Source organism: Mauremys reevesii, linkage group 6 (genome assembly GCF_016161935.1).
Source record: "Mauremys reevesii isolate NIE-2019 linkage group 6, ASM1616193v1, whole genome shotgun sequence".
In the NCBI taxonomy this organism is placed as follows: domain Eukaryota; kingdom Metazoa; phylum Chordata; order Testudines; family Geoemydidae; genus Mauremys; species Mauremys reevesii.
This window is the reverse complement of record NC_052628.1, coordinates 67,532,123-67,547,879: the sequence shown is the minus strand read 5'-3', so window position 1 is coordinate 67,547,879 and position 15,757 is coordinate 67,532,123. Positions and strand designations below refer to the sequence as shown.

Below are 15,757 nucleotides of genomic sequence, written 5' to 3'. Positions count from 1 at the left end.
TACACTGCTGGTTTGATTTTTTGCATCAGTGTAGCTGCACTAGTATAAATAGTGACATGCGTGAGCATGACCTCAGTGTAGTTCACCAGTTTCTATACCAGTGCAGCACTCCTACCCTAGAGGGTTGCAGTAATGCTGTTTTATTGGTGGCAAATGTGTATGTAAACCCAGCCTGAGTTACCAACTGAAAATTGTTTGCCATGGGTGGGTGTTTTACGTGTATGTGCCCAGCTAATTTAACTGTGTAATGAAAATGTATTGAAGAGGTGCATGTGCTGGCCTAAGGGCTCCACAGACATGTTTGACTCCGTTTTTCTGGACCTTGCACGAAATAAAGGGGTTGAACTATTGGATGCACTTTGTGTAAGGCTGTTAGCATCCCATTCTGGATGAGCCACCAAGTTATGCCCACAGTTAACCTCTGTAACCAAAGTTCGTATTACTGCTACCTTCATCCCTTCCCTCTCTTCTTTTCCCTTGTATTGTTTGTTACACTCAATATTTTGTCTTAAATGAGATTGAAAGCTCTTTGGGGGCAGGGCCCTTGTCTTCCTATGTGTCTGTACAGTGGACATAATGAGGCCACCACTCTTGATAACAATGCTAAAAAATAATTAATAATAATAATGTACCTTAAGAGCTCTGGAGCTGGGAATGCCCAAAACCTTAATGCAACAGCCTTAAGTTTGACTGAGCGCTTATGCTTGAAATATTAACCTATGTTTGGTGCTAATATATATTTATGTAGAAAATCATACTTGTACAATGGTATAGAAATTGTAGTCTGAATTTTGCAAGTGGCTGTGAGACAGGCCATACGCAATTCAAACATTACTGCATTTTTTAGAATTTTTGGCAAAATATCATCAGTTGTACATTGGCTGTTCATTGTTTTAACAGAATCCACACGTAAGTTAAATAAGTAAAAATAAACTATTTTTCATTCAGAGAATTTTCCCCTTCAAACTGGGGAGGGCGTTTTTTTTCCCCCCCTTTTCCTTTGATGCCAGGATGCTAGTTCTGCAGAAAAATGAGCTCTGTTACTTTCCCCTGTGGTATAATTGCTGTGTTCAAGCTGACCATTTATTCTTTCTTTGTCAAGTACTATTCTGAGGTAAACCCTATAATCTCTTACCCAGCAATACCATTTGGCTTCTTCAAGCCTTTTTTTTCTTATCTGTAAAACTATTTTGAAGGCAGTTCTGTATTTCTTTGGCATGTAATGAGGACAGTGCAGCTTTTTACAAAATGTGTGGTTATTGAGAGCTTCAGCAAACTGTTGGTTGGGTGCTCTTTCTAGAAGTTCCCATTCTTGACATTACTCACTCCGTGGTGCTCTATTTAATTGTAGTTTTCAAAGTATTAATAAATTATTTACATTTCAATTACTTTGGCCTTTTAATGCAGTGAAGTCATCCTGGGATATTTATGCATGAGAACTATTTCATCAGTTTTAGAGCCCCTCTCTCTTCAGCCATTGAAGACTCTAGCAGCAGGATCTTTGTCTACTTACCATATTCTTTACACTTCCTAATTTTAGTCCAAAGCATTATTTTAACTTCATTCCAAAGAAGGAGATTCTTATACATATAACGTTGTTGCATTCAAGGGATTATATAAAACAAGCTGGAACAAAGAATTGTTCTGTGTCAGCAGATTTGTGTATTTCCACACTGAACAAGTTAGAAGGGGCTGGCAGTGGGGGAGAGTTCTGAATCAATGCCCACCCCACCACAGTGAAAGCCTTACAATAATCAGATGGTCTTGTCAGTCAGTAATCATCAGTTGGATGCCAGAATAGGGGGAAAGAGCTAGTTAATTATCTAAACAATAAAAGTAAAAGAAGAATGTTGCATTTGATTTTAGGTTCGGGAATTGCAAACACGTTTACAGAGTATCCAGGCAACAGGCCCATCCAGTCCAGGTCGTCTCACTTCCGCAAACCGACCCGTGAACCCCAGTACTGGAGAGCTGAGCACAAGCAGTAGCAGCAATGACATTCCCATTGCCAAGGTGAGCTGTTGTGTGCTGCAGTGATGCCTCTTATTATCTGGAAGAAGCAGACTTCATTGTGCACAGCTGCTGTGCAGGCATGCGATTAACTGGGAAGTATCATCTAGAATCCCAAGGGTGTTTTCAAGGGCCCTAAGCAGGCCCATGAACTCAAGCTGCAGGAAGAGATAAAGTGCTAATAATTTTAAGTCTCTCTTAGTCACAACACAGATGCCAGCTTTCATTTATCAACTTAACGTGGGATTTCCAAGCACGGTGAATGTGTGAATGATGATGCATTTTGCATAGTTGTGGAGAACATGGGGCGTGGGATGCCTGTCTGTAACTTGTGTAGCTTTGTGGCTTTTAGATTGCTGAACGAGTGAAGCTCTCAAAGACAAGGTCAGAGTCTTCATCGTCTGACCGACCTGTCCTAGGATCAGAAATCAGCACCATAGGGGTGAGTGCTAATAATAAAACAAAATAATAAACTGCACACACAGCTCATCCTAACGTGAGTATTGCAGGAAAGAGCCGGGGTGACTGTTACGTTGTTAAAAACAAAAACAGTATCTTACTATTTCAAAGCTAATTTTATGGAAAATATTTAACAGGAGAGAGAGAATAAATGAATACGCTTGTGTAATCCCCAGTTTTACATTAATGTAGTCCATGCAGTTGCCATAAATTGATGGCCAAGGACCCTAATCCTTGAAACCCTTGCTCATCTGAGTAATCATATTGACTTCAAGGGGACAATAAATACGAATGAGGATTACTCACATAAATAAGGGTTATGCAGCTGCACCCCAAGTTAGACATCTCTACAAGAGTAGTATATCACATTCTGCTCTGATAGCAGCAGTGTAAATCCAGCAGAACACCGTTGCTACTCCTGATTTACACTTGTGTAACTGAGAGCAGTATTTGGCCCTTTTGCACAGATTTCCTGGAAGTGTAGATGTTCTCCAGGGAGCCTGAGTCGTGAGTGCTTTTAAATTTATAGTATTTTTAAAAACTAGCCATCCTCTCACAGCAGATTTATTAACCACTCTGTGCAGGTGTCTAGCAGTGTGGCTGAGCACTTGGCCCATTCTCTCCAAGACTGCTCCAACATCCAGGAAATCTTTCAGACACTCTATTCACATGGATCTGCTATCTCTGAAAGCAAAATCCGAGAGTTTGAAGTGGAAACAGAGAGGTTAAATAGGTAAGATGGAAGTATTTGTAGTATTTTGCCTACTATTTGTTTTGTTACATTGATTTTATTTTCATATCTCATATGTTCGTGCTTGACTCCCAGTTCGTCTCTGGCAGCTCCAAATAAATGTGAAACTTGGATAATGAAGAGGTGATCTTAACATACATTAACAGTTTTTCTACCAATATGATAATTTGAACATGTATGCTAAGGCCTTTAATGGATTTGAATCTCTCTCTGTCCTATGTAGTAAGTAAATCATTTATTTCTCATGTCTCTTCCATGTCCAGAATTCTAAACTGTGATGTGTTCCCCATATCCCTGAAGCATGGAGCAGACCAGTAGATCTTGCATTTTTTTCTAAAACATACAAACGTTATTACTTAGGACTTGCATGACCACTACACCATTCTAGAAACAGGGTATTTTGTTTTCTGCTGGGGTACCTGAATAATAGTGTTCAGAATCAAATTGTCTCAGTGAATGTGCTCATTTTAGGTGAGGTGGAGAATGGGTGTATTGGTTGATCACAGGATGAGTTGTCAGTGTGGTGCGACCATGAAAAAGACTAATGCAGTCCTGTGATGCATCAGGCCAGGTATTTCCAGTAGAGACAGGGGGAAGTGTTAGTACCATTATACAAGGCACTGGTGAAACCTTATCTGGAATATTGTGTGCAGTTCTGGTCTCCTGTGTTTAAGAAAGATGAATTCAAACTGGAACAGGTGCAGAGAAGGGCTACTAGGAGGAGCTAAGGAATGGAAAACCTACCTTATGAGAGGAGAGTCAAAGAGCTGGGCATGTTTAACCTAACCAGACAAAGGCTGAGGGGGAGATATGATTGCTCTGTATACATAAATCAGAGGGATAAATACCAGGGAGGGAGAGGAATTATTTAAGTTAAGTGCCAATGTGGGCACAAGAACAAATGGATATAAATTGGCCATCAACAAGCTTAGGCTCGAAATTAGGCAAAGGTTTCTAACCACCAGAAGAGTGAAGTTCTCTAGCAACCTTCCAAGGGGAGCAGTGGGGGCAAAAAAACAGACTGGCTTCAAGACTGAGCTTGATAAGTTTGTGGAGGGGATGGTAGTGTGGGACTGCCTACGATGGCATGTGGCTCATCGGCAACTGCCAGTAGCAAAAATCCCCAATGGCTGGTGATGAGACACTAGATGTGGAGGGCTCTGAGTTACTATAGAGAATTCTTTCCCAGGTATCTGTCTGATGGGTCTTGCCCACATGCTCAGGGTCTAACTGATCACCATATTTGGGGTCAGGAAGGAATTTTCCCCTGGGTCAGATTGGCAGAGACCCTGGGGTCTTCCGTCTTCTTCTGCAGCATGTGGCACAGGTCACTTGCAGGTTTAAGCTAGTGTAAATGGTGAATTCTCTGTAACTTGAAGTCTTTAAACCATAATTTGAGGACTTCAGTAACTTGCCAGAGGTTAGGGGTCTATTACAGGAGCGGGTGAATGACATCTGTGGCCTGCGATGTGCAGGGAGGTCAGACTAGATTATCATGATGGTCCCTTCTGACCTTAAAGTCTATGAGTCTAACAGTATTGCTAGTATCACTGGACCATGTACTGTATTAGCTCGTCCATAGTCAAGGTGCTATGTCTTATTAATTACATGAGCTCAAAACTGTAAATAAAAAATCCCAGAATTATGTGGCACTGCACTCCTCCTTACTGCTTTTCCCAGTTCTAGTCCAGTCTAGTATGCTTTTTATTTGACTATTTTGATATGAATTAATTTTATGAAAATGCTCCCCCTTCTTTTCAGCGAGCTACAGAATTTTGTATTGACAACACAAACATTGGAGAAGTTGTCAAGAGAACTGGATCTTTTGACAGCTGGGAAGGGAACTGCTGGGAGTTTGGGCAACATGAAAAACTCAGGGGTTTATTCTGGCTACCAAGGAAGGGATGCGCTAACTTTTTTCCTACCCCATTTACAGGTGATGAGGGGGTGACTTCAAATTTTTGAGAGGTGTGATTGGTGTTGATTTTCTTATTCCATACCTAAGTAAACCTTTACAGCAGTTAGCTGTACCCTGCTACTACATTCAGCGATGATGGATAAGTACGCAGCGTGATGTCTCTGCCAAAATGATAAGCAGTGAGGTAGTCAACAATGTTGACATTTAAGTATTAGGGCTTGTTTATGTGAACACATACTTGGCAGCAAGCTGTGATGGAAATCTACTTCACACTAGCCTGCCCTGCACTAACTGTCCATGTGGATCTTGTTGGTGCACACTAGAAGTTCCATAGTGCACTTTGAAGCAGAGTATATCATTGCACACTATGGAACTTTTGTTCTTCTTCGAGTGCTTGCTCAAGTCCCTTCCACATTAGGCGTGCACCATTGCCAGAGATTTTCCCCTCAATAGTATGTGTCGGGTTGGCTGTAGTGCCCTCTGGTGCCGTGTGCTTATGCGCCAGTGTAAGGGGTGAGGCCAGCCATACACCCTCTCAGTTCCTTCTTACTGCCTATGACGGTTGCTGAAAGTCTCCTCTTGCTTTGGCAAGGTGCCTGTGAGTGCTTTTTTCTTCTCTGTATCATAGTTTAGTTATAGTGTATATATTATAAATAGGGTTAGTGTAAATAGGACCAACCTACCCTTATTGTTAAGGGGATTCCTTCGCCACCGTGGCTGGGCAGCTCACTACCACAAGATGACTTTTGGCCCCATTGAGAGCTCTTAAAGCGGATAGCAGCTAACCTCGGGCTAGAGATTGAGGAGCTTAAGGAATCATCCCACAGTCTTATTGGTGTTCTGGCAGCAGCAGTTCCATCTAAGGTGGCCTTCCCCATTAATGAGGCGGTAATGGGTCTGGTCAAAGGCCTGTGGCAGACCCCATATTCTCTGCCCCCCACTTTGAAAAGAGCAGAGAGTGAGCCTTATTGGGGAGATATGATACAATTTGTGGGACTCCTTGGTCAAATTTAAGGACTCTAGGCAGGAATTCTCAGCCCTCTTAGAAGAGAGGAAGAATGTTGCCAGAGCCTCTCTACAGGCGGCATTAGATGCCTCAGACATGGTGGTGAGGACAATGGCTTCTGCCGTCACCTTGAGGCGATGCTCTTGGCTTCAGTCCTTGGGATTCCCTCACTATTTTTGGAGCAGATGCACACAAGACTGCACATCCTGAAGGACTCAAGGGCACTACTCAGGTCCCTGGGCCACAATGCTCTGTTTGCTTCTAGGAAGCACTTCTGGCCCCAGCAGCCACCATGCTTCTCAGCTCAGCCTCCAAGACAAGAACCCTATAAAAGAAAAGGGAGAGGTTACTAGCACCGTCAACCACTTCCATCCACCTCAGCCTCCCAGGCTGGGGTCTCATAGGTACTCCGCTGGATCGAAACAGGACTTTCAACGGTGCACCCCAGGGCGCTATACAAGTTCCTGCTTCAGATCCTGTCTCCCATTTATTTTTGGACTGACTGTCCCACTTCAGCCCAGGGTGATCCTGTATAATGTCGGACTGTGGGTGCTAAATGCAGTGGCAGTTGGCTATACCCTGGAGTTTTATGCATTGCCCGTGCCCCCAAAGAACTTACAAGTTGATTTAAGACAAAATGCAAGTGTGACTAAAAGGTAGGAAGGCAAGATAGAGGGAGGAGAAGGATAGTAGTAATAAGTCCACACTGTTACATAGGCTTGCTGCAATGAGAAAGCAACAGGGAATTCAAAAAGGGATGTTTTATTCTTTGGTTGGTTCTTCGGTTGTTTTTTTAGTGGTGGGGGATTGTCCCAGATCTAAGTAAACATCCTCCCGTGTTCTTGTCACAGTACATGGAGCCGATGGATTTAGCTGTAGTACTTTAAAATACTGCCAGCCAAATGTTCTTTTGACATTCTAAACTGGGATCATTTTGGTGTTTTCAAGACAAATAGACTTCTGTCTCTGCTTGAAGGTTAAACATTATTTCCTTCTCTACAGCCGTATTGAGCACTTAAAATCCCAGAATGACTTGTTGACAATAACGCTGGAGGAGTGCAAGAGCAATGCTGAGAGGATGAGCATGCTGGTTGGGAAATATGAGTCCAATGCCACGGCACTCAGACTTGCACTGCAGTACAGGTATGTAAATACGTGGCCTGGGAATTTGAGCCTGAAAAGTGAGGGGACAAGACTTGCTACAGAACTTTAGGAGATAAAGCTGTTGTTCTGCAACAAAACATCCTGTTTCTGTTCCATTCTGCTGTGAATAATGATGCACTGGCTAGATACGTTCATGAGGCAGCTACATTTAGTTATTGTCTGATATGTAACTCAACTGTAGTCAGAGGCATTTCATCAGGGATGAATTTAGCTCTGTCACACTAAATAGCTTTACCTCTTCTTTTTGGTAATACAGAATGAAGATTAGAATTAGGGAAGATTTGTTTAGTTTTTCTCCCTCCTTCTCATATGTGCATGAAACAACCTTTGCAGGTTTTACTGAAGAAAATAAATAAAGAAAAAAGTGGTGGTGGTGGTGATGATGATGATAAGCAGCTCGTGATGTTAATATGATGGACGTTGCTGGGAATATTTTTCCAATATTTCTTTAGCGAGAAGAAATGAATCAGTGTCTGAGAAATGTTACATCTGTGTCTTGCTCTATTTGAAGTGTGTTGGGTGCTCGCAGCCCAGTGTCCTCATCACATAGGCAGCCATGATCATTAGCCATCCCAACAAGAGGTTAAGGATTCAGTAGGTAAAATGACTGAACTTCCCTCTCACACTCTAGCACAGGGGTCGGCAGCCTTTCAGAAGTGGTGTGCCGAGTCTTCATTCGTTTACTCTAATTTAAGGTTTTGCGTGCCAGTAATACATTTTAACGTTCTTAGAAGGTCTCTTTCTATAAGTCTATAATATATAACTAAACTATTGTTGTATGTAAAGTAAATAAGGTTTTAAAAATGTTTAAGATGCTTCATTTAAAATTAAATAAAATGCAGAGCCCCCCGGACCAGTGGCCAGGACCCAGGCCGTGTGAATGCCACTGAAAATCAGCTCGTGTGCCACTTTCGGCACCCATGCCATAGGTTGCCTACCCCTGCTCTAGCAGTTATCCCTCCAGATGAAGGTTGGGGCACTCTGGAGAAGCATTGTGAAGAAGCTTATGCTGGAGTTGTCTGTGCTTTAGCTGTCTGTTGTATAAATAGGAGACTTCAGTTTCTCCTGCTGTCAGTCTAGCATCTTTCACAAGCTTGATGGTATAAAGAAAGAACCCACAACTCCCATTGACTTGTGTGATTTCAGTTGACTTCTGTAGGAACTGTGAGGTACACCTCTCAGGATTTGGTCCCAAATAACTATATTTGCTTTAAAATATTTGTTAAGAATCGTGTCTAGAGCATTCTTTCAACCATAACTAATTTGGAGCAAACACTTGTGGCATTAGGGCAAATCCTGTTCATTTTGAAGGAATTGACATTGAATAAATTTTATATATTACATATTAAATAAAGCAGAAAGGAGGGGTTCTCAGGTGTGTTCAGTAGTGATCTCCTTGCAGTGGGGAAAATGGGTTTAAGGAAAGTCTTGGACGGGATTATTTTTTAACATAGGATCAGAAAAACATAAGTATTTTGGTAAGGTTTTTGAATAACATGGAAAATTGGAAAGGCAACTTCACAAGAAATAGCCTCCACTGTTGGTCAGATTACTGTCTTGTATCAGCCACACTTCTGAAGAAAGATAAGCTCAACTCTCACTGGTCATTCCACCTCTCCCATTTCCTATTCAATGAGTTAGGGCCAGCCTGGGGACAACATTCACAGGCTGCATATCTGAGGGGAGGCTTGTGGACCATTGGTGGGAGAAACCACATTATCTGGGATGTGGAAGACCCAAGTTCAAATCTCCTCTCTGGACCAGTGATTTGACCCCAGGGCTTCCCTCTTGCAGCACTTGAACTTGGGCCTTCCCCTGCTCAAGTGAGTGCTGTAACCACCGGGTTATAGGAGGGCATTCTGGGGTGGATCTCTTTCTGTTTCTCCTGTTGACACTGATCCATTTTGTGTAAAATACTTAAATAGTCAGAGAGTCCATTGGGCTGGAGTGGCGAACCGTGGCCAGTGGGAGCCGCGATCGACTGAACCTGCGGACACGGCAGGTAAATAAACCGGCCTGGCCCACCAGGGTGCTTACCCTGAACAAGCAGCGGCCCAATTTTGAGAACCGCTGGCCTAGTTCTTCCACCACGGCTTATCCAGTGTTGATCTCTGATATTGATTATCCTGTCTAAGTTGCAGATATTTTGTTTGTTTTATTTCAGTGAACAGTGCATAGAAGCATACGAGCTGCTGCTGGCTTTGGCAGAAAGTGAACAGAGTCTCATTCTTGGTCAATTTAGAGCTGCAGGCGTTGGGTCTGTTGGTAAGATCTCATTGAGTCATTCTCTAAATCCCACTTCAGTTAACATTTATCAGTTTACAAGGGCTGGTTGCAACAGTGAATCATCTCCTGACAGTTTGTTACCCACGAAGTATGTGCTTATTTTCATGTTTTCAACTGAATAAATAAAATGTTTGACACACATAAAAATTAGGACTGGAACTGAAACAAAATATTATAAGCAAGTTAAAATAAACCATATATGGTATTACAGGAGATGGATCTTCTGGATTTGTGGGATTACTTTTGTTGGGCAATAACCATATCCCAAGCACAGTGATTAAATGATATCTCCAAGCACCCAAGTATGCACTTCACATACTCAATGCAGTGGTTTGGGTTACATAATTTGCACTTGCAATTACCACAGTTGTGTACATAGCCACAATATTTGCCCACAAAAATTGTTTCATAAAAATCTGGTCTTAAATCTGTACACTCAAATATATCATAATGCAGATAAAATACCATGGGCAGTCTTTACCTCCAAGCTCCCATGGTACTCTTGTGTTTTTACATTTCCTTCTCATGTTTTACTGCATGGACTGAGGTTTCGGCCTCTGTTTTTTGTGGTGTTCTGTTTCATTTTGTTACTCAGCAGCACACACTGCCACTAGTTAACACTGCTAATGAAAATGTTCTTTGGAGGATGGTGCTTTCCTAATAACAGAGTCAGCCCATTTATTAATCCATTTTCAACATGGTGCATGTGAGTTCTATGCACACACAAGTCACATTTTCTGTCAATAAATAAATCTTTTCACTGTGAAACTAACTCTTAGTTTTACAGAGGCTCATTCCTCTTACTGATGGGAGGGAGTGGTAGTAGTAATCTTGGACCTTGCTTTGGGGGGAGGGTAGGGAGAAGGTATATGAAATCTTCAGAGACAGAAAAATAGCTTTCCATACTGTGCTGAGACCTAGACACTGCCTTCAGACGCTAATTTATAGCGCCAGCTTCTCAAGAACCACTGAAATGTAAACTGAAAGCTTTTAAGGACCAAACGACCAGCTGGTTTCAGAGCCACAAGACGGATGAGTTCAGGCTCTTGTTTCTGCAGGCTTGATGCAATGATCCACAGTTTCCAGGCAGTTTACTTTGCATCTCTTCTTGTGGTTTGTGGAAGTCTCTGTGTAGGTGTGCTTCTCCTTGCAGAGTATGTCATGCAGGAAAGGTCATAGCAGATCTTTTTTTTTTTTTCCCCTCTAGATTCTAGCCCTTTCTTTTGGTAGTCTGGTATTGAATTTGTACTGCTGTTTCTTTATGAAAGGGCATTAGGAACAAGTGTGTATTAGGCCTTAGATTTTGCTAGTCAAGAAGTAAATCCAGAAAGGAAAGTATTAATTTTCTTCTCCATGTTCATGTTATAAAAGAGAGGGTGTAACCTATGTTTATATAGGTGTCTGCTGCCAACTTTTGTTTTAATAGCAGCATTACCACTCACACCCTTTAGTGGAGACTGTGCCAGCACTTCCATCATAAATCTTGTTTTTTAGGAGGTTATAGCTTGGCTGTGAAACTTTACTTCACTGAGAAATTTAGTCAGAAGAGTCTTGGCCTGACAAAAGTTATTGTTTTGCATTAGTTTTAAAGTAAAAATTAGTTTATATTTAAAGTTAAACACAGAACAACCCCTCCCCGCGATCCTGAGAGCCATTTCATTATAATGGAGAAATACACATTTTCCAAATTTACACAAATCCCAGAATGTCTTTATTAATGATTTGTCTAGCACCACAAATCTGGTTGTGATGGTTTGTTAGTTAAAATAATAAATTTGGTGCCAAATCCTAATGCCTTACTCAAGGCCCTTGCAGGTAAAACTACCATTGGCTTCAGTGAGAAACTTGCTTGAAAACTGACCAAATAAAGTCTGAGTAAGCACCTCAGGATTTGGCCTGTAAACAGAAATGTAGAATAAGACACTGAAGTCATATTTACCCAGTTCTGGATTTTCTCTACATCCTGGTATTTGAGAGAATGATCATGACAGTCTCTGGTGTCAACCATCAGAAAACCCAGAACGGGGATGAAAGGGTTGGGATAATATTATGTTGCTTAAGTTTTGTATGTGATTATTTTATTGAAAGTGTATATAGTGTTAAAGTTTTGATAGATGGGGAGAAAAGTCAGGAAGTACAGTGTGAAATTGTGCATTACTCTTCCTGCAACTTCCATAACCAGTGGATGGATGGATGGATGGATGGATTGATTGATTGAATGGAGGATGTTGCACAACTCACCACTTTGAATTTCTTGGCATTTTCTGCTTTTTTCTTTTTATTATTTATTTTTTGATGTTACATTAGCACCAAGACCCCAGCTCAGAATGAGGCCCTGTTAGTGCTAGACACTGTACAAACACGTAGTAAGAGACAGGTCCTGCCTTGAAGACCTTACAGTTTAAATAGACAAGAGAGACAAAAAGGGTGAGAGGGGAAGCTGGGGCATAGAGAGTTCAAGCAACTTGCCTAAAGTCCCCCAGCAGGTCTGTGATAGAGTTGGGAATGGAATACAGATCTCCCAGCTCCCAGTCCACTGCTCTTTCCACTAGAATATGCTGCCTCTCACTGCCCTTCACACTCTCTGGTGTATCCTTATTGCTGGTAACAGAGAGAGTTTTCCTCTCTGGGGCTATGAAGATCAGTGGGGATTTACAACAACACACCTACATGGAAAATACAAGGGAGTTGTTGCTGCATCTTCTCAAGGAGATGAGCCCAACCAGCCCACTCCTGTTGTCTGGTACTCTCGCTTCCACAATTTTAATGCTGTCTTGGGGCAACCCTTCTGGAGGGTTAATATTCAAGGGCATGTGGCTTATTTAGCAAGCATAAAATGTGGATGTACAATGCTTGGCTCAAATGAGGATAAAGCACAGTCTTGCACAGAGCAAACTGTCTCTTACTTGTCTCTTACTGTCTGATGGCAGCATTGTATGTGTTTACCTCTAGATAAATACAAGTCATAGCTTTGTTCTTTTTCTCTGTATTAGTCTCACTTAGATCACAAATTGCTAGCTAGGTGTTAATGTCACAGCATTAAGTGAAAATAGCTTTAAGAGTATGTATTCTAGTATTAATTGTTGTTATGCTCTTCGAAGCTCTGACACTGATTGTTTGCTTGCAAACTAGGGGACCAAACAGGTGATGAGAACATTACCCAGATGCTCAAGAGAGCTCACGACTGCCGGAAGACAGCTGAGAATGCAGCAAAAGCCCTGCTGATGAAGTTAGACGGCAGCTGCGGGGGAGCCTATGCGATCACTGGCTGTAGCGTACAGCCCTGGGAGAGCCTGTCATCCAACAGCCACACCAGGTAACTGCAACTCATTGAACCTATTAATCCCCAGGCCTTTGGTTTCAGACCTAAGTAGATTACGTTATATTCCATTTATTCAACTATCCATCCTCACATCAGTCTGCTGTGTTCTTTTTGTTTTTCTTTTTTTAAATCAGCACCATGCTTCAGTGAGCATATTCTCAGACTTTGAGCAAGCTCCATCCAAGAAGGGTTTTGTATAGATTTGTTGCAAGCGGGTGATTCTGATCTTTGATCTCGCTCATAAAGGGCAAAACCATAACATTTTTTTTACTTCAGTGATTCTGTTTCTCTCTCTTCCCCTCCTTCCCATCTCATTGAAACGTGAAGCATGTGCTTCTTGTTCACTGCTATTATATGAGGGCACCACACGTTTCCAGGGAACTGGAAACCAAAAAAGTGCTTCCATCAAGGAAGGTTTCTATAAGCTTTTGGAGTGTTCAAGAATTGTTGTTTTTAAATGTCAGTTATAACCATTTCCCTTCTCACAGAAACAGAATAAGTTTCTGTCATCAGTTATAATGATTTTTCATAACAACCCCACTATCCCGAAAAACCTCCCTTTAGCAATTGACACTGTAGACAAATATTGACTGGTGGACAAACTTTTTGCAGGTTAGAGTGGATTTTTCCAGAAGGAAAAATCAGGATATTGAGGTTTATTTATTTTTTTTAGACCTTTAAAATAAAACTTAAATGAACTATTATTTACAAAAATTATCTAGTTCAAATATTTCTGGGGAACAGCTACTTCTTCAGTACCTCTATATACAATGTATATACTTTGTGTATGTTTGTACGTAAAGATGTTGACTTGAGTTCAGGTTTACAGTGGCAAGAAATTGTCTTATGTTGAAAAAAGACTTAGGAATATAATAGCTGAAATCTCTGGCTGAGACAGCTATTTTCCCATCAATTGAAAAATTCTAGTCTATGTGTTTTCTATTACACTTTCTAAAATATCTTTTTGCTCTAAAAATACATAAAATTTAGTTATTCTCTGCTGAAACTTTTATCTCACAGGATCATGTCCATTAGATCTGTTAGTTGTTTTGAGGACAAATTTGTTGCATTACAATGCCCTGATGCAACATTATGTTCCATCCCATCACAGCCTCATGTTGTTGCACTGGCCTAAAATAATTTTTGGCTCGCTGCCAACCTAAATTAGAGGAGACAGGATAGTTTATTGGTAAACTGAATGAGTGGAAGACTTGCAATAAAAATGGTAACCATCTTATATGAATATAGGTGAACATTTTTCTTGTTTAATTTTCAGTTTTTGTCCCTCAGATTCACTTAAAATTGTTTACTCAGTTTCTTAAGCAAATTTCTCCTTCTTTTACATTTTTATACAAAGTTAGTTAGCACCTTATCATTTTTCCCACAATTCCTATTTATTACATTGTGGCTGACAAGCCTAAAAAGCAGCAAAAGACTAAGAAATGTGGTCAAATTCTGCATCAAACATCAGGATAAATTTAAATATCTAAAACTAAAGGGTCATTTTGCTTGAAAAATATGCTGCAGTATCAGAGTTACCCTGTGCAGAGGAGATGTGTTTGAGTTCATACATTCACGTAGCGCAGTTAATTACTAGCAAATCAATAGCTTTTGATGCCGAAAATATTGACCTGCTTAGGAGTGCAGTATACAAAACTCTTTCAGGTCACTTGACCCTGTCTGTCATAGTCTGGGTGCAAAAATACTGGTTGTATACATTTGTGTGTTTTTTTTCTGGGTATATGACATAGCAACACACAGCTGAGGTTGCTTAAGCATTTATATTCTACAGGGTCATTTTTGGTCGGTTATAATATTCTCAAAGTTTTATCTTTTTGTGGATATTTGGTTGCTCAGGATTTTTTTTCCTGAAAGTTTCACTGAAAACAGTTTAATTGATTTCCTGGATGGAAGGAGAGAAAAATGTAGGTTTTTTGCAGTCTTGCTTTGGTATTGGAAACTTGACATTTGACAGGGATGTATATAGTCCCTAGATGTCTCCCTAGTTTCATTGGTCTGGTGAAAATCAGATTTCATTTGGCTGAGTGATAGAGCTGAAAAAAATCATTCTACATACATGCCCTCTGCTTTTGTGGCGCAATGAAACTAATGATCTCTGTGTTCCACTGGCTGTGTGCATGTATGTGTAAAATTTGTTTTGGTTGACTAGACAATGTCTCAGCATGTACACATGCTTAGAATAGAGTAGAATTTCAGGTTTAACAGGTAGAAAATTATAGAATAAGATCTGTGAAGGTGCAGATGAAAAGAATGTATAGATATGTATCTATATATTTTATGTATATATGTAAATTTGTATGTGAGACCTATTAGCTTGAGTCTGTTCCTCTATCATTACATGATAAATTTCTCTGATATTGAGAACATACCTGATATTGAACTGACATTACAGTTGAATGGTTACACACACACAGGACAAGAGAGTATGATTGAATGAATGTTGTTCTTAGAGTGTTTGCTCATGTCCATTCCATTGTAGGTGTGTGTGCTCATCACATGCACCAGTGCCGGAAGTTTTTCCCTCAGTGGTATCTGTAGGGGACTGGCTCTGGCGCCCTCTGGAGTGGCGCGCGTATGCACCAGTATAAGGAGTGCCGTCAGCTCCCCCCTCCCTCAGTTCTTTCTGACCGCCAATGATAGTGCTGGAACGTTTCCTTGCCTCGGCAAGCTTTCCTATCTCAACTGTGCATAGCAATGAATTCGTTGTCTATAGTTGTTAAAGTTGTATAGTTAATAGTTCCCTTAGTGTTCAGTTAGAATTAGATATGTTAGTCCCGTACAGGACTTAGCCTAGGGATGAGGCATTCTCTGGTCCCCGGG

The 15,757-nt window shown here is 41.0% G+C and overlaps 1 protein-coding gene across 6 annotated transcripts in view; it reads left to right on the top strand.

Moving 5' to 3' along the window:
* MCC (MCC regulator of WNT signaling pathway) overlaps positions 1–15,757 on the top strand; it is a 311,234-nt gene that overhangs the window by 258,430 nt on the left and 37,047 nt on the right. For all 6 annotated transcript variants that reach the window (XM_039544357.1, XM_039544358.1, XM_039544361.1 and 3 more), the window contains 6 exons: positions 1,867–2,013; positions 2,363–2,452; positions 3,054–3,202; positions 7,147–7,287; positions 9,473–9,573; positions 12,727–12,910. In XM_039544357.1, coding sequence (XP_039400291.1) covers positions 1,867–2,013; positions 2,363–2,452; positions 3,054–3,202; positions 7,147–7,287; positions 9,473–9,573; positions 12,727–12,910 — 812 coding nt within the window. The remainder of the gene's footprint in view (positions 1–1,866; positions 2,014–2,362; positions 2,453–3,053; positions 3,203–7,146; positions 7,288–9,472; positions 9,574–12,726; positions 12,911–15,757) is intronic.